We start from the raw sequence: 23,715 nt of genomic DNA on the forward strand, positions 1-23,715 counted from the left end.
AGAAGGGACAGAGAAGAACTACTAAAACACCCAGAAAAAAATAACAAAATGGAAATAAGTACATACTTATCAATAGCTACTTTAAATGTCAATGGACTAGATGTTCCAAACAAAAGGCATAGGCTGGCTGATTGGATAAAATAACAAGGCCCATATATATGCTGCCTACAAAAGACACATGTCAGATCTAAAGACACCAACAAACTGAAAGTGAAGGGATGGGAAAGATACTCCATGCAAATGGCAATGAAAATAAACCTGGGGTAGCAATATTTATATCAGACAAAAAATAGATTTTAACATTTTTTTTTTAAGATTTTTTTCACTTTTTCCTTTTTCCTCCCCAAAGCCCCCCGTACATAGTTGTATATTCTTCATTGTGGGTTCTTCTAGTTGTGGTATGTGGGACGCTGCCTCAGCGTGGTTTGATGAGCAGTGCCATGTCCACGCCCAGGATTCAAACCAACGAAACACTGGGCCGCCTGCAGCGGAGCACGCGAACTTAGCCACTCGGCCACGGGGCCAGCCCCCAAAAAATAGATTTTAAAGCACAAACTTTAACAAGAGACAAAGAAGGGCACTACATAACGATAGAGGGAACAATCCAACAATAGCATATAACACTTGTAAATATCTATGCACCCAACAGAGGAACACATAAATATATGAAGTAATTAGTAACAGATATAAAAGGGAAAATAGAAAGTAACACAATAATAGCAGGGGACTTTAACACTACACTTACACCAATGGATAGATCATCCAAACAGAAGATCAATAAATAAACATTGGCCTTAAATGACACGTTGGACCAGATGGACTTAGTAGATATATACAGGACATTCCCTCCAAAAACTGTAGAATTCACATTCTTTTCAATTCACATGGAACATTCTCCAAGGTTAATCACATATTAGGCCACAAAACAAATCTCAATAAATTTAAGAAGATTGAAGCGTTGGGGGCTGGCCCTGTGGCCGAGTGGTTAAGTTCACACACTCCGCTGCAGGCAGCCCAGTGTTTTGTTGGTTCGAATCCTGTGTGCAGACATGGCACTGCACATCAAACCACGCTGAGGCAGCGTCCCACATGCCACAACTAGAAGGACCCACAACGACGAATATACAACTATGTACTGGGGGGCTTTGGGGAGAACAAGGAAAAAAAATTTTTTAAATCTTAAAAAAAAAAAAAAGATTGAAGTGATATCAAGCATCTTTTCTGACCACAATACTATGAAACTAGAAGTCAAATACAGAAGTAAAATCAGAAAAGAGACAAATATCTGGAGATTAAAGAAAATGCTACTGAACAGTGACTGGCTCAATGAAGAAATCAAAGGACAAATCCAAAAATATCTGGAGACAAATGAAAATAAAAATATGACACGCCAAAATTTACGGGAAACAGCAAAAGCTCTTGTAAAGGGAAGTTTATAGTAATACAGACCTACCTCAACAAACAAGAGAAACCTCAAATAAACAATCTAACAGTGCACCTAAAGGAAGTGAAAAAAGAAGAACAAAATCAGTAGAAAGAGAGCAGATTTCAAAGAAATAGAGTCTAAAAAAAGAATAGAAAAAATCAATGAAACCAAGAGTTGCTTCTTTGAAAAGACAAGCAGAATTAACAAACCTATAGCTACACGCACCAAGAAAAAAAGAGAGAAGCCTCAAATAAATAAAATCAGAAACAAAAAGGGAGAAATTAAACAGACACATCAGAAATACAAAAGATTATAAGAGAATACTATGAAAAGTTACATACCAACAAATTGGATAATCTATAAGAAATAGCTAAATTCCTAGAATCATACAACTTTCCAAAACTGAATCAAGAAGAAATAGAAAATTTGAATAGATCCATCACCAGTAAGGAGATCAAAACAGTAATCAAAAACCTCCCCAAAATAAACGTCCCCGACCAGACAGTTTTCCTGGTGAATTCTACCAAACATTCACAGAAGACTTAATATCTATCCTTCTCAAACTTGTCCAAAAAATGGAAGAGAAGGGAAAGCTTCCTAACACATTCTATGAAGCCAACATTACCCTGATACCAAAACCAGACATGGACAATACAAAAAAATAAAATTACAGGCCAATATCACTGGTGAACATAAATGTAAAAAACCTCAAGAAAATACCAGCAAATCAAATACAATAATACATTAAAAACATCATACACCATGATCAAGTGGGATTTATTCCAGGGATGAGGGATGGTTCAACATCCACAAATCTATCAAAGTGACACACCACATTAACAAAATGCAGAATAAAAATCACATGACCATCTCAATAGATGCAGAGAAAGCATTTGACAAGATACAGCATCCATTTATGATAAAAACTCTAAATAAAATGGGTATAGAAGGAAAATACCTCAACATAATAAAGACCATATATGACAAACCTCCAGCTGATATCATTCTCAATGGAGAAAATACTGAAAGCTCTCCCTCTAAGAATAGGAACCAGGCAAGGATGACCACTTTCACCACTCCTATTTAACATAGTATTGGAAGTCCTAGCCAAAGCAATCAAGCAAGAAAAAGAAAGAAAAGGGATCCAAATTGGAAAAGAAGAAGTGAAAATCTCACTATTTGCAGATGACATGATTTTATATATAGGAAACCGTAAACAATCCACGAAAAACATTTTAGAAATGATAAATGAATATGGTAAAGATGCAGGATAAAAAATCCACATAGAAAAATCAGTTGCAGTCCTATACACTAACAACAAAGTAGCAGAAAGAGAAATTACCAATACAATCCCATTTACAATCACAAGAAAAAGAATAAAATAACTAGGAATAAACTTCACCAAGGAGGTGAAAAACCTGTACACTGAAAACTATAAAACATTGTTGAAAGAAATTGAAGAAGACACAAAGAAATGGAAAGACGTTCTGTGCTCTTGGATTGGAAGAATTAAGAGAGGTATTACATTCCCCGATTTCAAATTATACTACAAAGCTATACTCATCAAAACAGGATGGTAGTAGTAAAAAAAGGACTCACAGGTCAATGGAACAGAGTTGAGAGACCAGAAATACAACCGCACATCTATGGACAGCTAATCATTGACGAAGGAGCCAAGAACATATAATGAGGAAAGTAAAGTCTCTTCAACAAATTGTGTTAGGAAAAGTAGACAGCCACATGCAAAAGAATGAAAGCAGACCATTGTCTTACACAATACACAAAAAATAGCTCAAAATGGATTAAAGACTTGAATGTAAGACCTGAAACCATAAAACTCTTAGAAGAAAATATAGGCAGTACACTCTTTGACATCAGTGTCAGCAGTATCTTTTCAAAAACCATGTCTACTCAGGCAAGGGAAACAAAAGAAAAACTAAACAAATGGGACTACATCAGACTAAAAAGCATTTGCAAAGCAAAGGAAAACATCAGCAAAACGAAAAACAGCCCACTAACTGGGAGAAAATATTTGCATATCATATGTCTTAAAAGAAGTTAATTTCCAAAATATACAAAGAACTCATACAACTCAACAACAGCAAAAAATAATGAACAACCCAATCAAACAATGGGCAGAGGATATGAACAGATATTTTTACAAAGAAGATATACAGATGGCCAATGGGCACATGAAAAGATGTTCAACATCACTAATTATTAGGGAAATGCAAATCAAAACTACAATGAGATATCACCTCACACCCATCAGAATGGCTATAATTAACAAGACAAGAAGTAACGAGTGTCGGAGAGGATGTAGACAAAAAGAAGCCCTCATCTACTGCTGGTGGGAATGTAACTGGTGCAGCCACTATAGAAAACAGCATGGAGATTCCTCAGAAAATTAAGAATATAACTACCATATGATCCAGCTATTCCTCTTCTGGATAGTTATCCAAAGAACATGAAAACACTAATCCAAAAAGATATTTGCACCCCTATGTTCATTGCAGAATTATTCACAACAGCTAAGACCTGGAAACAACCTAAGGGTCGAACGATGGATGAACAGGTAAAGAAGATGTGTATACATATACACAATCAAATAGTACTCAGCCATAAAAAAGATGAAATTTCGCCATTTGCAACAATATGGATGGATCTTGAGGTTATTATGCCAAGCGAAATAAGTCATCTATCTGAAAAGAAGTTAATTTCCAAGTTATTATGGAGAGAGCCAAATACTATATGATTTCACTCATAAATAGAAGATAAAAACAACAACAACAATAAACACATAGATATAGAGATTAGTTTGATGTTTACCAGAGGGGAAGGAGGAAGGGGGTGGGCAAAAGGAGTAAAAGGACACATGTGTATGGTGACAATGGTAATTAGTCTTTGGGTGATGAACATGTAGTTTACACAGAAATTGAAATATAATGATGTACACCTGAAATTTATATAATTTTATAAATCAATGTTACCTAACTAAAAATAAAGTTTAAAAAATAAAAAGTAAGAGCAGGTGACATCTGAATACAATGTGACAGGATTCAAAACAAAGACACCTGGGCTATTAATGAATGCAAATGGACTTAACCCTGTTATACACAGAAAAGAATTTTCGAATTAGATCACAAAGCAAAGTCGAACTCTATGCAGTATAAGAGAACATATCTCTATAAAAAATAGTTCACAAAGCTAAAAAATGAAAGAATGGGCAGAGCTAAATGAAAACTGTAAAAAATAAGGACTATGATCTTATCATCTGAAAAATTAGAATTCAATTCCAAAGGCATGGAAGACAAAAAGAAAATATTGTAATGATAAAGGGTATTATTTTAAGTGTATATAACATTGAAACTAAAATCTGTAAAAGATTGTAAAAATAGGTGCAATCTATATGAAGATACAGTAGTTACAAAAATGTAAGCACTCACACAGCAGCAACAGTTAATAAAGCCAAACTATAGGAACTACAAGGGGAAACAAACTGCAGGAGGAAAACATTAATCTACCTCTCTCGGTCTAAGAAAGATTAAGTGTACAAAAATATAAGTAAAGAGTGAAGAAAAGCTAAAAAGAGAGATACCTAACCAACCTCATGAGTTAAGAGAGCTCTCAGTGGTCCACTGAGAGAATCTGGGTGGTATGGTGATTAAGCACCGAATTATGGGGCCAAAGACACTGAGTTCAAATCCCATTTCCAATACTTACTGGCTATGCGATCTCAGACAAGTTACTTCAACAATGAGTGCTTATTTCCTCTTTTGAAGAATGATGCACTCCCGGTATCTAAAACAGGATTGGAATTTTCTGACCACAAGCAATTTCATATAACCACATTACCAAGATTGGTTAGAAAATAAACCAGGAATTTAACACGTCCTTGAATTTCTCTGATTATACACACCCACATTAGAATTCACTTTATAATAATGTATATTACACATGAGAGTTATTTAATTTAATTAGAATATGACAAGTATTAATGTGCTCAAGAATTCCAAGTAAATAAAACATTGTCTAGTTAAAATAGAAAAAGAGGGAAAGAGACTGTTTGAGTGTGAGAAAAGAACGCTTTTCTAATTGCTTAAAACGTACTTGTAGCGATTTCTGCTTCTGACCAAGATGCAGTAACATGGGTGGGATTTTCCCTTCTGCCTGAAACATCTAAAAAATTGCACAAAATGTATAAAACAAGAGTTTAAGGCACTGGACATTAGACCAAAAAGGACAGTAATCCCTGCCTTGACAGTTGCCAGTCTGCAGTGATGGAGGAATAAGGCAGGTGGAAGCAAAGTACCTCCCTGAGTTGAGGAGATGAGTTGAGAGTCTGCGAATCCCAAGCCTACTGGAATTAGCAGGGCAGAGTACTGGAGAGAAGAAAGCTGCAGACTGAGAGAAACCTAGAGATGTGGAGGAGCTCTCCCTCAGGTACTGAGCAGAGTACTGATCAGCTCACGTGCTTGATGACACTACTCAGGGTTGGGAAAAAGAACTACCTGAAAATATTGGGGGAACACTACGTACACATGGGGCAGGCCAGGAACAGTGCCTGTTCCTACCAGCCAAACTGGAAAACCCGTTTTGGAGTACTGGGTGCAATACTAGAAGGTTCTTGCCTCAGTAGTGAGGAATAATTAGACCTAGACTAAACCATCTTATGCTTCTGCGTAACAAGTCCTAAAAGCAAGAGGCAAAATGATCAGACTCCCAATAATGTAACTGAACAAAGCTCAAGAACATTTGTAGGAATACGAAAACATTCAGCACATAACAAGGTAAAATTCACAACATCTAGCATTCAATAAAAAATTATCAGGCATGCAGAGAAACAGGAAAATATTACCCATAATAGAAAAATCAGCAACTTGAAACCAACCCAGAACTGAGACTCAATAGACCAATTTGGGGTATCTTACTCATCATATTGGTTAGATCAGACAGAATTGGCAAACAAGGACATTAGAACACTTATTACAACTGTAGTCCACATGTTAAAATGCTAGAGGAAAGAGTAAACATGTTAGCAGAGACAAGGAAGATAGAACAAATACACGAGTTTCTAGAGTTGAAAACCGCAATGTCTGAAATGAAACACACACTTGGAGGAATAAGCAGCAGATTGGGCACTGCAAAGAAAATATGAGTGTACGAAGACATAGCAATGGAAATTATCCAAAATGCAACAAGATAGGAAAAAAATCTGAAAAATGATGAACAGAGAATCTGTGAGCTTTAGGACAACCTCAATCAGCCTAATATACATATAACTGGAGTCCTTAAAGAGTGGAAACAGGAGAGACAAAAAATATTTGAAGAAGTAATAGAACATTATTAAGTAATTAGATCTAATTGATGCTTACAGAACACTCCACTCGACAAATACTACACATCTTTCAAGTACATATGGAGCATTTGTTAAGATTTAGGCCAAAGCATGTGATCAGTTTTGCTGCAGCCACTGCAGGGAGAAGGGCCTTAGAGCAGTTCGAGTAACTCTTTTGGTGGTCAGGAGGGGCCAGGCCCCTTCAGGTGCTGGGACCAGGGCATAATGCAAGAAAAGAGAATGTTGTGCAGCTTTGCAAATGCAGTCCGAGTGTCTATCCTGCACCACACACTCAGCCCGACTGCCACCTGCTGTGCCAAGTCAGAGCACTGTCACTACTGTTTGGTTCTCAGCATCCGACTTTGTCATGTGCAACACAGTAAGTGCATAATTATTTCCTGAACTCATGAAAATATGAGCCAGCCATACATTCAAGAAACAAGAATGGTCAGGACAGGATTCTACTGCACGTGTCTGAGGTTGACCTGACAAGAAGGGAAGGCTAAGTGCCCTTATTCACTGACTTAAGGTTCTGCATGGCAGTAAGGGCCATCCCTCCTGCAGAAATCATTATAGAGCGGCAGCATATGCATCTGGCAGGCTCAGGGAATGGAAGACAGAGACCCAAGCACATTAGTAACAACTGTCCACTGGAGGACACAGTGGTGGCCACCAAGTGACGAGTCCCTACACTTTCTCAGACCACGCCTGCCACTCAGGCTCTGCTCTGGCCGTGGCTAGTGACCCCGATATATGTGAACGGACAGTCTGAGGGTAAGAAGATGGAATGGCCAGAGGACACGTCAGAGTCAGTCCGTGGTCACTTCATTCAGGGTGTCATTCACACGCTCGCTGAGGTGAGAGGAGCCTGGAGCGTGCAAACATGGACTGTTCACAAGAACAAAAGGATAAATCATAGTGACCAAGCTAATGGCAGAGAAGGTTTCTTTCCCTGTGTGTTAAATGCTGGGAGGGGCTGGGAACAAGGGGACAAAACCTGGGAAAGGACATGAACACAGAGGACAACTGGAAAGGGGCTGGTGTGTGGCAGATGAGTTCCAACCAGGAACCCCCATCACCCAGAAGGATCACAGCCACACTGCCCGGCCAGGCTGACTAAGCCCAAAGGGAAGACACTGGGTTTTAAGACAAATCCAAGGATGCCCCGTATTATACCCTGGTGGCCACGTCCAAGGTGGAGGTTCTCACTGGAACTGAATCTTGGTGGTCACTGGGGTGGGAGACTTAAAAACCACGCCCACCTTCCATCACCATCAGGGTACTCCATCACCACCATCACCTAGTGGCCCTGGACACCACTGTGGGACCCTGGGCCTGACCTCTGGAGGGGCCCCCCCTCCATAAATCAGGACATGCTTTAAGGGGTGCAGTTCACTGAGGACAGATTACTGTTTGTCACCCTGGGGCGACAGGGTACCTGGCCCAACCAGGAGTTTCAGGAAGGAAAATGACAAATTGTTTTCACTTTAAAGTTTATGGAAAAGCTGGGCTGTAATGAACATAAGAATGGTCTCCCACAGAGAAGTGGAGGCAACATGAGCCCAGATGAGGGGTCCCAGGGCTGCTACCCTGGACACCAGCTGGCTAGTGCCCACTCCTCAGTCTCAGCAAGGACATCTACCCAGGGACCATTCCCGTATAAATTGCAACTAGCCTAACCTCATCCATCCCTTTGCCTGCTTTATTTTTCTTCACAGTCCACACAACCATCCAGCAGACTTTGCATTTTGCTTGTTTAGTCTGTTTCGTCCTCTAGAACTTAAGCTTCATGAGACCTACTTACAGGGAGTTTTGTCACCACGTGACCCAGTGTGATGAACAGGACCCGGCTCGTGAGGGGCCACAGGGGGGATCTGGTGAGTGAATGAACAGAAGGAAGGGGGCACGGGCAGGCAGGGAGGGAGACCCCAGTCTGTGGCATGATTACCAGTGATGTTTGTACGTCCTTGTTTCCTCCCAACTGAACCGTGGGAGTAGACTCAGACAGAGAAGAGTTTCCAAGTATGGCTGTCTTCTCAAGTACTTTTCACTGGCTTCTAGTTGCTGCTTTATCAAACAGCCTTGTTTTTGAAAGCTAATCTCCAGATGATCAGGTAAAATAAAAAGACCTCTTTAGCTCTTAAAAATAAAAAGGCAGAAAATAGACTTTATTCCAAAAGATATTTTTAAAAGGTATGCTTAAAGAAAAGTTATGTTACTAACTCAAATATTTCTCACAATTTCCGAACCTTCTTCTCCAAGGCTGGCTCTCCAGCCAAGCTTTTGCAGGATGTGTTCAGAGTCCTCAGCCCACAGGAATTTGGCCTCGATCTTCTTCTGTGGAGGCTTCTCTTTTCCAAGCCAGGCAGTGAGAATGGATACAAGGCAGGTGACAGCACTGGGCCCACTGGGTACGAGGATGGCGCCCACTGGTATCCCCAGGGAGAACCCCAAACCAAGGGATTTCAGAGTGGGTCCCGGCAGTGAGCTGGCTGGGGACAGCTGGCAGGAAATGGCTGAGTGGGGAGGGGGACCTGAATGAAAACCCCAGGCCAAAGCTAGCCTGCTCCCTCAGTGGGACTGGGGTTTCCCCTGATGCCCAAGCAAAGCCTGCCCAGACACCAACCAAGACCTTTCTGTGGGCAGAGGGGCCACAGAAGCCCTCCCGAGCACTGAACTCTGTCAGGCCACCTTTGAAGTTCAAGTAAAATGATACACTGTGAGCTAACCTTTCCTAAGACCAGTTTCTGGGGCCAGATGTGACACCAGAAGCCATCACAGGTTCCCTGGAAAGAACCAAGACGTGTGAATCAGCCTTGCCCTGCCGGGATCACACAGCCATGGGACTCGTCTCACTGGAGCTCGGCCCGCTAGAGGCAGCCGTCCTGTGCTGAATTTAGCAGGTCTCATCCTTAGCTGGAGAAGGGACCACATCCCGGGACTTCCAGTATGTTCCTGCTGAGGGCTTGAGGCGACAGCGTCACACTTCACAAAGGGCCTAATCCTCTCTGACCCTAATCAAGAAACCCAGCTGGCTGCCACTACTAAGCAGTCCAAGTGGTTCTGAGGCCAGGGCCGGGCTCGAGTGGGTCAGGCAGGAGATTCAGATGAATGACTTTGCCAGAGTCACCATGTGATCCACACCACATGCCACATCCACAGGCTCCCCGGGCATCGTTACCTGAAAAACAACACCCAGTACACCATGAGGGGAAATGGCTGGCTAGGAGGCAGACAGGCTTGGAGACAGCCCAACTGGGCCTGATCGTGGCTATGCCTCTTGGTAAGTGACTTATCCTCCGAGACTTAGCCACCCCCCCCCCCCGAAATGGGGATGCTTACACCTACCCAGCAGGTCTATTGGGAGGAGTAAATGCCATCACGGTGGGAAAGGCCATCCCAACTCCCACCCCATCAACAGCAGACGTGACTGTTCACACGCAGCCCTCTGAGGGGCCGCTCTGGGCACAAGCACAGACCCTGAGTGCACCGTCCTGGAATGTGCACATCCCACAGAGAGTACTCCCCTCTGAGTGGGGCACCGCCAGAGTCAACACTTGCTCTCCAGCCAAATGATCAGTGACCTTCCTAGGGGTCACCACCATGGTTCACTGGAGCAACTCAAGAAACCCTTTCTCGTGTCTTCAGGGTCCACATTGGGAACAAGGCCCCCGTGGCCCAGTGTCTTCACCCACTTTCCCACTATGTCCAGTTCCAGACAGGCAGGCTGTTTCCCAAGTCACCTGCACCCTTGAGGAGGGATGTTTACTGTGTCTCAGAAGGTGTCAAAGGCCTGCTGACCAGTCTTCACAACACTGCCCATCTACGCTGACATTACATCTCACGAAGGCCCAGCCCTCAGGGTAATGAGCAGACAACCCTCAGGCAGGTGTTGAGGCTCCAGCTGTTTGCCTTTAAACTGACTTGCCTTGTTGCACAGTGAGCCTTCGAAATGGACACCCCCACCAGCTCCAGGTGTGCCCACGACTCAAGGATCTCCACATCCACAGAGCCACACCAGTTCTCCAGAAAAGGGGCGCTTTCCTTCTCTTGTGGCTTTACTATTATTGTTGTTAGTGTTGTTGTTGTTGTTGTTATTTTAAATAGGTAATACATTCATGTGGCTAAGTGACATTCAGTGAAATAGAATAAAAAAGTTTTAAATGCCTTTACTATCACCCCTGTCATCATCTGCCCCATTCCCCACCTTCCCTCTGAACTGGAAACTACTTTTAATGGTTTCTTTTAACCTTCTAGAGGTTCTTGATGCAAAAGCAGCAAATGTGATACAGTCATGAGTCGCTTTACCACGGGGATGAGTCCTGAGAAATGCATCGTTAGGCAATTTCGTTGCTGTGCGAACACGACAGAGTGCACTTTACACAAGCCTGAAGGTACAGCCTACTACACAGCCAGGCTATATGGTACTAATCGTATGGGACCACCGCCCTATGTGTGGGCTGTCATTGACCGAAATGTCACTATACAGCACAGGACTGTACAGCGTTGTCTCAGGTGGCAATTTTTAAGACACTGCACCTGCACCACTACCCCTCAGACGTTTGCCTGGATGCTGAGGCTGCCATTCTGACCAGATGCAAATTCTGCCATCCTTCCCGGTGGCAGTGCTCAGCCAGGCAGTGTGACAACTGGAAAGGGGACCTGTAACAGCCTGTGGAGTTGACTGACGTTAAGAGGGGAAAATGCCTAATCCAGACAGCCCGGCCTAAAAGCCTGGAGGCAGCAGGCACCAACCCCAGAGCCTGGTGCCTTTGATATGGGGAGATGAGGCCATTAAGGACTCCTGGCCACAAGGCAAATGGATGCTAGCAACCAATTTGTGCCACCTGCCCCTCCTTGTCTAAAAATACGTCTTTAGCAAAACCAATCACAGAAATCATTCAACAAACAAGAAGTGGTGCCTCCAGTTCATCACAAAGGAATGCAGGCACAGAAAATGTTCCAGTCCGGCTGTGGAAGCAAAGAAAACGTTGCCTCTGAGGTGACTGGGCACAGGTGCACCTTAGCAACCTCCCCAGGCCATCAGAGTGCACATTACCTTCCAGGGACACAGCCACTCTGCACTCATCTGTGGTCAAGCTGCTGCACTTGAGCACTGATGTCCTTGCCCCCTCAGTGCTCTGGCCATTAGAGCCCAAGTCAGAGCAAACCACTTGGCCTTGGTTTCCTCACCAGGATGATGGTCTCGGCTGAGGCTGGCCTCTGATGTGCAGGCCTGGCCTCTGAGAGCCCTCTCTGGGGAGCAGTGGGTGGCTGCCCCTGACGAGCAGTTTCTCACCCTCTGAATCTGAATCTTGGCTCTTCTTCTTACTGGATGTGTTACCTTGAAGAAATCACTGAACCTCTCTGAGCTCTGAGTATCAATGCGTGGCAGGAAAACATTCCAGAAAGCATCTGGAAAGAGGCGCGAATCAGGTGATTCAGATGTCACTTCCTGGGCCTACACACTCGCAGAAAAGCTCTGTGAGTCTAAGAATAACCAGTTAGTACCATTGTAGCATTCTTTCTTGGAATGCTTCTAAAGTTACATATTCCCCACTGAAGATTAGTAAGAAAACACAGTTTTTTAAAGAATAAAAATCACCTGTAATTAAAAAAAAAAGTGAGTATAACAACAGACTGAAGTGAGGTCCAACTACCCAAGAACAGACTCATCTCATCTTTAAGGAACCCAACTGAGCTGTGCCCAAACCTGGTTCCCGCCACCACCTCTCCCAGAGCCCCGGCCTCCCACCTTCGAGCTTGTACAGAGTGGAAATGCCAGGCCCTCGGCCCTCAGCACCACCCTTTCAGGCCCTGTCCTGCACCCAATCCTCCCAACACCAATCACAAAGTGACAAGGGAATAAAGGAGCTCCACAAAATTTAGCACTCAACAAACATGCAAGGGAGGACACCAGTGTGGCCAGAAAGCAGGCGTCACAGGGGCAGAGCGAAGTATCTTTGATGGCATGATGGAGGAAGGACGCTTCTACAGGAGTGGAAGGAGTCAGTGAAGGGGACTGTGGTCGGAAGGGCAAGCGGTGCCAGGCCCCCAGCAGCCTGCTGCCTCCAGCTCCACCAGAGGCCCCAGCTTGGCCCAGCCATTTCTACAGGGAAAATGCTCTTGGATTTCAAATCTTATCTCAAGGCTGATCTTTGCTCTAATTTGGAGGAAATGAAGGCAGGTGGGGAGCTCTAGTCACAGTGGTCATTTACCCAAAACCCAGTGGCTTTACTGCTTGCCTAGCTTCCCCTCAGAAAGAAGTCCTTCTTGGTGGGTGAAGACAGGGCAGTGAGGAACTATTAAGAAAACAAGTGGGATATCAACATTATTGATGTTCATTGTCACCTGAGCTGCAGTCCGCTGTCCACTCAATGACTCTCCATCCCTCACACATCACAGTATTTCCAGGCTCAGAAAACAAGTGAGCTAGCGCCAACCAGCTTGGGAGCAACTCTGGGGCACAACCATGTTTTTTCTACCAAGTTTAAAGTCTCCATTTTGACCTGTTCTCTTAGATACTGCACCTGTAGTTTTTACAAGGGATGCAGGGCCTGCCGAGGTCACAGGAACCAAGAAAGGCAGCAGCTGAGGGAAGGGCCAATGGAAACGGCCCCTAAACTACCAAAGTGCCTCAAAACATTCTGCAGTGCGATTTTGACAGACAGATCCTCCTTTTATTTAAGTTAGACATTTCTTTTGCATTTTGCAAGTGTTTTTTAAAAAGGCTCTCCACAATTTCAAAACACATTATTAAGATCAAGCCTTCAAAGGAAGCACTTAGGCCTCTGCGTGCATACGGGCACACACACGCACGTGCTCTCTCTGCAGAGCCTGTCTCTGGAGGGAACACGAGAAGCAGGACCGGTGGTGCCTCTGGGACAGGAGACAGGAGACTTAGTTTCCATGATACACTTTGTACCAAATACATATGTTCTGTATTCAAAAAAATAAATAGCTTTTCTTAAGAAGAAACTTAAAGAGCTTACTCAGAAAACAACACTGTGATAAACTATAATTTAAGAAAGAAACTTTTTCCCCTTTAATTCTGAAACAAGACTTTTTGTCTAATTGCATCGTCTGCCTATGAAAAGGCTTATTTTTTTCACTTTCATGGCTGTGGTCAGACCCTCTAAACAGTGAACATCCTGCTTTCTTTTAAATGCGCTCTAAAGCAATCCTCTACACCAGCCCCTCTAAACAGCTGCTGGCATGCCAGTTTTTCCATTTCAAATATGTGCCTCTTGGGAGCCTCTCTGGGGCCTCAGGGTGCCCTGCCTGCAGCTGGCTCCTCTCTGAGGCCACAGCAGGGTTTTCTCTCTCTGCTCCACATGCCAGCGGACAGCCTCTGATGAGGTTTCTCACTGGGCACTGGAACCTGTGGTCAGGCTGTTCCCTCCTTGGGCAGGCTGTTCCCCTCTTGGGCAGGCTGTTCCCCTCTTGGGCAGGCTGCTCCCTCAACAGGCCCAGGAAGGAGCTCAGAGCAGTGAGCTGCTCACCACTATGCACTCTCTCCTGGGGCCCTGGCAGAGGATGCCATGGGGCAGAAGGAGGGCAGCCGGGACCAGGATGGGGAGCAGTTCCTGGGGACCTGGTCCCGGCCCAGCTGCACACTGGGTGCTGCTGCCTAATCAGCTGAGTCTGCCCTGTGGGCACGCCCTTACACCCGCCAAGTCTGGCCTTACCCTCCACGGGAAATACTGGTCTTCCAGGCGACCAATTCCCAGGCACCCTCGGATGTTCTTGCCCCACACAAACAGCTCTCCTTTGTCTGCAAAGAAATGAAAAAAGTGTCTTGGTTGGGGCTAGGCCAGGGGCAAGTCAGCAAGAGGAAGGGTCATGAGAACAGGCTTTCTAGAACCATGTACAGAGTCCAATGTTCAACTTCAATTTCTACCAGGCATTAACGCTTCCTTTTGAAGGGAAAAGTATACTGTCCCCAAACCAAAGACATGTCAAGCCCAGACTGACACTGTCCGCCACATGGGAGATGAGCTCCTGCTCAGAGCTGTGGGCCCAGGAGGCTCCTGCACACGGTCCACTCTGCTCGCCCCTTATGCACCCCCTCACCCACAATCATGTCGAACCAAACCATGCCCTCCACACCTCCTGAAATCGGAGACCCTCCCATCCTGCTCACGCCCTGACAGGGGGAGAAGTAGGCCCATCTGTCATTCCTTGTCTGGGGGTCCACATCTCGGGAGCATTCGCTCAGGTGACACCTGGTCACTGTGCGCCTCTTTGGGCCGGGTCTGTGTCTGTGTGCCGGGAGCTGGGATAGGACAGTGAAGGAACACGCACGGTTCCTATCCTCATGGAGCTGTAGTTGGTGAACAGCTAGAAATAAACGATCAAACCAACATACACATGTTTACAAAGTGTAAAAAGTGCCATGAGGGACAAGAACAGACAGAGTGCTACAGAGGACACCCAGGAGACTGAACCTAGATGAGGGCTCCCGGAACCGCCAGCCTCCAGGACAGGCCCCCAGACCTGGTGGGGCAGCCCCCACTACCCAGCCTTCAGTCCCGACTTCAGCATCAGCTTTGGGCACTCCGTGGCCCTGAGGCTCCATTTCGCCACCCCCGTCAGGGAAGTAGAATTAGAAGACAAGACATGGAGAAGCCAGGACTAGAACCATCTGGGCTGATTAAGAAGGAATCCTTTGGTTACGAGCCGTCAGAACCCCTTGGGTCTGACCCACCCTGAGTCTTCCACTCTCAGATTATACGTGTTTAACAGAACAATTCAGTCTCGCCCCCAAAATGCCAGCAGACCTCAGGGTAAATCAACCAACTCCAGCTCCTAGCCGAACATATGCAAACGCTGGACACAAAGACAGGGGAGAAACGCAAGCTCTGATGCTCCCTCTACTGAGGGATGGTCACCGGCACTGGGAGGGTGGCTTTGGGAAATCTAGACAGGGATTTCATTTCAGTGTGACCCAAAATGGACATACGGCATGACAGCAAACAGAAAACAGTCTACTCTAGTTGCACACTTCATATGGATTTCCAAGGATGTGACTCTGCAGAATTTAAGCCTTAGAACATTCTGGAAAATAGATCACTGATATCTCCGGAATGAGTCCATAATGACTCATTTTTTAAATCAAAATAGCTTTAGACGACTCTCGTGCTCTGGAGTCATTACCAAATGGAAGAACTAACTGTGACAGTGCTTTTGGCTTCTCCCGGGTGATCATGGTGACCACTGGGGCTGCATACACAATCACACGCCCACAGTCCACGCCACAGCCTGGGTGTTTTCAGGGCCCGAGATCTGAACCTCAGACGACAACTGAACAGCAGTCAGGACTTTGGGGCAGAGGGCGGGCATCTGGAACAGTTCTCACAGTAGTGTGGGGCCAGAGAACACAAACGAGAATGACCCAAACTGGCTGTCCCTGCCCAGATGTTTAAAAGACAACAATTTTCTACCAGGAGATGAAAAGATGTTTTAATTGCAAGGAAATATCAAACTTACTTGAGGATAACAAAATGAAATTAATTTAGTTCAGTCTTTCTAGTCCAGTCAACTAAAGAGCAGTGAACTGAACCAAGAGCCACTGTGGTGGAATAGGAGATACCATCAAGAAAAGCGCACACTCGAGAGGTCAGTGTGTACCTGCGTATCTGATGGCTTTGTAATTGGGCAAACCTTTGAGAAAAGCTCCATGTCAGTCTTCTCTTTGATCATTCTCTTCCCAGCACTTTGCAGAAATCAGGCAGGTTTCCCTCCCAAAAACCAGAGGAGGGTCTGACAAGCCTGCCTCCCGCCATCCCACGTTCCTGGATCAGGTCAGGGTTTGGGCTTGACCAGGAACAAGGTGAGCCCCACACATTCATTTCCTAATGAACTTCTAGGGGATTCGCCCAACCTCTGCTGGTTCCCCCCAGCACCTCGACATTCTCAAGGGTCCCTCTCCTACCACCGACTGGAATCCTCTTGAGAAAATTCACTTTCATATTAGCCTAACCACAAACCAAATGAATCAAAAACAAAACTCCAGGATGAAAAAACACACACTTTATACAACCTCAAGCCAAACAGCTTCTGGATTACCTGCTCTATTACTATCCGCATGGGGCGCCCCCTACTGGATGGATGGAAACTGAGAACTACCCACGTTCTGGGGGTGAACCTGAGAGAGTGGAGCTCTGCCTGTCTTCAGGGCCGCACTTTGGGGCTTGGTCACTTACTGGTAAGGGCAGCAAAGTGGCTGAGTCCACAGCGAATGCGGGAAACCTGGACTTCTGGGTTGAACTCAGTCAAGCCGAAGAGAGTGGGAGGAATCATTTCTGGCAGGGCAGTTTCCACTAGGTTTGGTCCTTTCCCAAGAATTCCGTAGCCCCAGACAAAAACATGCCCTTCTTCTACATTACAGTAAAAACAACAATCAGTAAGTCAAACCAAAGTGCCACGTCCCTCACTAGGGATTCAAACTGCACCACTGAGATACATTAGATCCACGTGGATTTTTTTTCTCCTTGCTTGGCAAGAACATGCTGACAGATACTTAAAATAATAAGTTTCTTTTCCCCTCTTTCAAATGCTTGCTTGTGGTGTTATGTCTAGCCAGCTAACCAATCTCAGAATAGAAACTTCCCACATCTTGAGGGTAACCTGGATGGGACCAGGCCATAAATCACCCAGAAACCCCCTGTGAACACAGGAGAGCCTTAGGACAGTTTATCCCCTACCAAGAGCTTTAAGTTTCACACTGATCAGAAGAGCAAGCCAAGTACCAAACAACTTCTGGCCAGATACCTAAAACCCTTAGAAACAATTTTTTGGTTATAAAAAGTTGAATACTCATCAGTGCTGCCAGACGTCTAATCCCGGGGGCGTGGATCTCAGTATCCAAACCCCAAGGCTCTTCTCCATCTGCCTGCTTCTTGGCGCTTCTCTCTGGAGAAGGCAGGGCTGGCATCTGTGGCCCAGGCTAAGGGAGAGGGAGAAAGTATTTCCTTCTCCACTCCAGAGGCTTGCTACAGAATTACTAAGCTCTGGGCTGGCTATTTGTCTACATATAAACTGTGGCTATTACCTCTCTGTCAGCAATGTCACTCTCACCCTCTGTTAACTGAACTCAACCTGACTAGGTCTTCCCACAGCCATGTTTCCTCCCTCAGGCTGAGGGCAGCTGCCTGTGAATCCAACGGACACCGACCCTTCCCCACCCCACCACCTACAGGCTTCCCAATGAAGTGCCTGCAGGAGGGTCTCACCATTTAATACAGCACAGCCTGTGCCTCCACACGCAGCTTGCTTCACCTTCCCCACTCCTGAGAAGGGCAGGCACCGGGGGACATTCACCTGAATCAAAGGAAGGGTCCACACTGTTAGGAAGACAAACAAGCAAAGCAGAGGTCACCCAAAACTGACATCAAATTCCTCCGTGCTGACCGCACTGAGGGCGGAGAGGGCTCTCCGGGAGGGACCGCCAGGGAGCCTGATGGAGCTTGGGGGGCAGTCGGGAGGCTCCACTCTACCCTGTGGTCCGAGGGATGAGGAGTAGCAAGGAGGGGAGGGGAGAGAAGGGTATTCCAAGTAGGGTAGATGGCACCTGCAAAGGGGGGCAGGGCACACCGCCCACTGAGGGAGTTTAAACAAAGGACGAGTAGATGGAGCCAGGGGACAAGGGGGAGTATTTGCAAGATGCTGGTAGGGAGCAGGGAGGGCAAATCATCAGGATGCTGTAGACCACAGGAAGAATTTGGTCTTTATTCTAAGCACAACGAGGAGCCAGTATGGGCTTTAAGTAGGGGAGGAACTGATTTCTAGAGGGGACCGCAGGTGGGCGTGGGAAACAGTAGAGAAGGAGCAGGTAGGGGACAAGCGGGAGCTTAGTTTTGGACACAATGAACTCGCAGTGCCTAGAGATGGCCAAGCGCAAATGTCAAGTGGCACTGAGAGAGGTTTGCACCCCCAAAGAGCAGTCTGGGCCTGACCTGCCAGCTGCAGAGTCCTGAGCTCACGACGGCGATGCAGCCATGGTGAGGGTGAGTGCTTCTGAAGAACACAGAGGAAAGGAGAGCACAGTCCCCACCACAAGGACCTTCGACATGGGAAGGCCTGGTCCAGGAGGAGAGCCAGGAAATGAGACCAAGAAGGAACCAGAAAGGGAAAGAGCCCTCCAAGAGTCTAGCCACAGGGGCAAAAAGAAGAGTGTTCTTCACAAAGATGGTGAGCATGTCACGGCCAACGTCAAATGCAGCTGAGAGGTCAAGAAAGGTAAAGATTGGAAAATGTTCTCCAGCTTCTTTATTATTGTTTTTAGCAACATGGAGGTCACTAGAACCCTAGCAAGAGCCACTCAGCAAACTGATACGGTGGAAGCTGAGTGCAACTGACAGAGGAAGGAGAAGGAGATGAGGAAATGCAGATAGTAACTCAACGCAGCTCCTGAGTTTAGCCTAGAAGGGGAAGCAGGAGGTGAAGCCAAGGGGGATTGGGAGGAGACGGAGGGGTCCACACAGGGCCTCTTAAGATGGAAGACACCTGAGTCAGGAGTAAAGACTGATGGGGAGTGACCAGCAGAGAGGGAGGCTGGGGCTGTGGGAAAGAAGGCCCAGCAGATGGAGTAAGGCTTCCGAGGAGGAGGGGGGAGAGGGACCCAGGGCACAGAGAGAAGCATCAGCTTCAGCAGGAAGAGAAACACCTCCCCTCTGCTACAAAGGGAAGGGGCCCAGGGTGGGACAGGTACAGACGAGTGTGTGGGAGTCTGAGAGGGAAACTGAGGGCTTTCTCAGCTGACGGCATCTGTTTCCTCTATGAAACAGGAGGCGAGTTCTTCTGCTGACAGTGAGAGATGGGAGCAAGTGTGACCAACTTAGCTTCCCAGCAGGATGTGATCCTGGTATCTCTGCTGAGGAATAACTTTGGAAAGACAGATTTTAAACGCTTCAGTGACAGCCATGAATCTTTAGAGTCACTCTCAAATGAAGACAGCTGGACAATAATAGCCCCTAATTGACTCAAAAGGAATGAAAAGTCTTTATTGAGCCAGAAAATGTATGCCTAGATGAGCAAAGCTGTCAGAGCTGGGGTCTGGCCTCTGCTGCCTGGCTCTCAGACAGCTGTTTTACCTAACTGTGCTCTGGCAAAGAGCCATTGGAAACGCACCCCTGTTGTCACGGACAGGGTGAGGCTCACGCCACAGTAAAGAATCACGATTGTGGTGGGCTACTTCTAAGATGGCCCCTCACGATCCCCGTCTCCTGCTAGTCACACCCATGTGTAATCCCTACCCTTGCGTGGGGGCTGGACCTAGTGACTTGCTCCTAATGAGCAGAAGGCCAGCAAAAGTGAGGGGAGGTCACTGCTAAGAATAAATGATAGAACACGGACTCCTGTCTTGCTGGCATTCTTTGTTGCCCTCTTATTTGCTCGCTCTGATGAAGCCAGCTGACACGTTGTGAGCTGTCATATAGAGAAGGCTACATGGCAAGGAACCAAGGAAAGCTTGGCCAACAACCATTAGCTGGCCAACTGCCAGCAAGGACCTGGGGCCCCAGTGCAACAGACCACGCGGACCTGCATCCTCCCAACAACCACCGGTGTCGTCTTGGAAGCAGAGCCTTCCCCAGCGGAATCCTAAGATGACTGCAGCCTTTGAGACCCTCAGAGCCAAAGACCCAGCTAAGACCCCCACCTAGATTCCTGATCCACAGAAAACGAGATGATAAATGTGTGTTCTTTTAAGCTACTAATCTTTGGGGGCATTTGTTATGCAGCAACAGATAACAATGAAACGACACTGATCTGCCCCCACAGAAAGGCCATGGGAGACAGTTTTGCAGCCTTGGTATCAGGAAAAGCAGTACTTCTCCTGAACCCTTTAATTACTGTTTATCTTGTAGGAACAACGAACCATTTATATGATCATATTTTCTTCTTTGCTTTGGCTACGAGGAAGCTCAGAGCCAAATCTGCATCCACTTCTAGCCACTGGACCAGACCAGAGAGAATGCAGTCTTTCATCTTATTAGCTGACCTTTAGTTTCCCTCTGTGCAAATCTCTTCATCTGTTCATATATATTTAAAACCCTTCCGGATGTTCTCAAAGTTTGATGAAATTAAAGAATGTAGTATGTTTTTTAAATAGTCCTTATCTTTTAGAGATACTGAAATTTTAACGGATGAAATATAATATCTAGGATTTGCTTCAAAATAATCCAGGGCAGAGAAATAGACGGAATTATAGATGCAAGAGAATTGGCTATTAGAGGTATGGGTTTTGGGGGGTGGCGGCGGATGAAAATGTTCAGAATTAGAGTGTGGTGATGGTTGCACAACCCTGTGACTAGACTAAAAGCCACTAAATTATACACTCAAAAATGGTGAATTATCTCTCTATTTTTAATATTGGGCCATTAGTTGGAAATTGTGGAACATGGGTAATGGGTACATAGAGATTAATTATGCAATGAGCTCTTTTTGTCTATATTTGAAATTTTCCTCAATAAAACTTTTAAAATCCTACTATATTATACTGATGGTGGCTCACTTTGGTGAGAAGGAGGAGGCAGTGACAAGGAAAGGCCACAGGTGGGGTCTGTAGGGCTGCCAGTGTTCTCCTGCCTGATCTGGGTGGGGTTGCACAGGTGTCCTCACTGAGCTGCACACTTAGGACATGTGTGCTTTGGGGCATATATGTGACAACGCAACAGAAAGCACACTGTGACATCACAGGAACGTATGTAAACAGCCTCATATCCCTTTTAGAACAAGACAGGGTAAAGACACACCTAAAATACTGTTCTACATCAGGATTACCTCATCAAAGTATTAATGATGATGGCTTCTGAATCTAAGCTTTCTTTCCAGGCTCCAACGAGATCGCCAAGAACTCGGTACCTGGAAGAGCCCTTCTTACAGCATGTGAGGCCTAAACAACACTTTATACATCACACTTTGGTGAAGAATCTCTTATAATTGTCCTTCGCACTTTATATTTCCAAACCTCCCAGCCCCGTGTTGTAAGTGACTTCATACCTGTGTGGAGTCAGTAACAGAAGCCAGCTGCAGGTACTCAGAGTTTCCCCAACCAAAGAGGCCTCCGTCAGCAGACACGGCCAGGCAACAGTCACCGTAGGTGGCGACCTGGACAACATTCACTCCAGCAAGGTCTCCACCCAGCATGGTGGGTGTGCTGGTGATACTGTAGTGACCCAGACCTAACACAACGGAAAACACTTAATTATTTATTCTCTTAGCAAACACTGACATAGACTTCCTATATGCAAAACACAGTTTTGAACACTTTACAAATATCAACTCAGAAATCCTAACCTGGTCCTCTGCATTATCTACAACTTCCTTCTCCAGGTTCTCAGAGGAGGAAAAAGACATAATTGTAATGGGTATTATTTTAAAACCCTTGGAATTTTCTAGGTCTGATTCAAGTGAGAAAACTTTTCCAGATGAAACACCACTATACAATGAACCAAAAAGAGCGTACATATATTACAATGAGCAATTTCTAATATATTGTTGGTTCTGCTAAAAAGTAAAGGAAATTTCTAAAAATCCATCCCATCCCGACCCCCCAGGCCACCCCCAAAACCCAGGAAACCAAGATAGGGAAAGTGGTGTGGTAACCAGTAAAGAGAGGAAAACACAGGGCTTCCCCGAAGGACAAATGTCACCATCAGCACTGAAATGGAGGGTGACCCCTGGGCAGCAGAGCGAGGCAGGACATTGACCACAGACTCCTGCTCACACCAGGCCTCAAAGCACTGTGAGACCGCAGCACCCTCAGCAACCGCAAAAGCAAATCCACTTCCTCTCGGGGGAAAGCACCTCCAATTTAGGCCCTTAGAGTTTCCGCAAATTAAACTCAATAAAATATGAGCTCACAGTCAAAACCTACTAAACGCATAAGGAAAGATGCCACTACGAATGAGAGTCAACAGAACCCACAACCTATAATCCCCTCCAGACTTCAGACACTGGAATTATGACGCATGAAATAAAAAATACCTGTGTGTGCAAGGTTTAAAGAAATAACATTAGGAATAAGAGACTATTGAAAATGGCCAGGCAAATCATAAAATGAAGAAATTAGAAATGAAAAAATATACTTAAAATTAAAAACTCAAATGGATGGACAAAAAGACAAGCCACAATCTGAGAGAAGATCCGCACAACCCTGTAATAACTGATAAAGAATAAAGATACAGTGTACATAAACAACTCCTAAAAAAATCAGTAAGAAAAAGACAAGTCAACACAAATGGGCAAAGACACCATGTACATTTCAGAGAAAACAAACAAGACTGGCCAATAAACATATAAAAAGATGGGCACTCTCAGGTAGCAATTAGGAAAATGCAAATTCAAACCTCAGTGAGAGAGTATTTCACATCCACCAGACAGGCAAAAACTTATAAAGGAAAAATACCAAGCCTCGGACACGCTGTGGAACAACACTGTGCTGCTGTGGGGGGTCACTTGTTAACTATTTTGGAAAACAATCATTTGAATTACATATGCATACCCTGTAGCTCACTTCTACTCACAGACTCGTCACTAGAAATCCTAGACCATGTGCACAAGGAGACTAACAGATGGTTCCAGAAGCACTGCTTGTTATATAACAAAAAACTGTAAACCGGGGCTGGCCCCGTGGCCGAGTGGTTAAGTTCACACACTCCGCTGCAGGCGGCCCAGTGTTTCGTTGGTTCGAATCCTGGACACGGACATGGCACTGCTCATCAAACCACGCTGAGGCAGCGTCCCACATGCCACAACTAGAAGGACCCACAACAAAGAATATACAACCATATACCGGGGGGCTTTGGGGAGAAAAAGGAAAAAATAAAATCTTTGAAAAAAAAAGTTTAAAAAAAACAAAACAAAACTATAAACCATCCAAATATCTCTCAAAAGGAAAGTGAATGAATTGAGGTATATCCCTATGGTAGAATATCATGCAGCTATA

At 45.4% G+C, this 23,715-nt stretch overlaps 1 protein-coding gene across 4 annotated transcripts in view; it reads right to left on the bottom strand.

Annotated features, from left to right (window-relative positions):
* Nucleotides 1–23,715, bottom strand: part of RCC1L (RCC1 like) — a 54,091-nt gene that overhangs the window by 9,779 nt on the left and 20,597 nt on the right. Inside the window, exons 7-11 of one of the 4 annotated variants that reach the window (XM_046667036.1) lie at nucleotides 21,768–21,949; nucleotides 17,999–18,086; nucleotides 16,970–17,143; nucleotides 14,453–14,538; nucleotides 8,908–9,945 (exon numbers count right to left, since the gene is read on the bottom strand). In XM_046667036.1, the coding sequence (XP_046522992.1) occupies nucleotides 9,868–9,945; nucleotides 14,453–14,538; nucleotides 16,970–17,143; nucleotides 17,999–18,086; nucleotides 21,768–21,949 (608 nt within the window). In that variant the 3' untranslated portion in view covers nucleotides 8,908–9,867. Of the gene's footprint in view, nucleotides 1–8,907; nucleotides 9,946–14,452; nucleotides 14,539–16,969; nucleotides 17,144–17,582; nucleotides 17,713–17,998; nucleotides 18,110–21,767; nucleotides 21,950–23,715 lie in introns of those variants that run through there. The other 3 variants (XM_046667037.1, XM_046667038.1, XM_046667039.1) reach the window with 3 other exon arrangements.

Source organism: Equus quagga, chromosome 7 (genome assembly GCF_021613505.1).
Source record: "Equus quagga isolate Etosha38 chromosome 7, UCLA_HA_Equagga_1.0, whole genome shotgun sequence".
Lineage (NCBI taxonomy): Eukaryota > Metazoa > Chordata > Mammalia > Perissodactyla > Equidae > Equus > Equus quagga.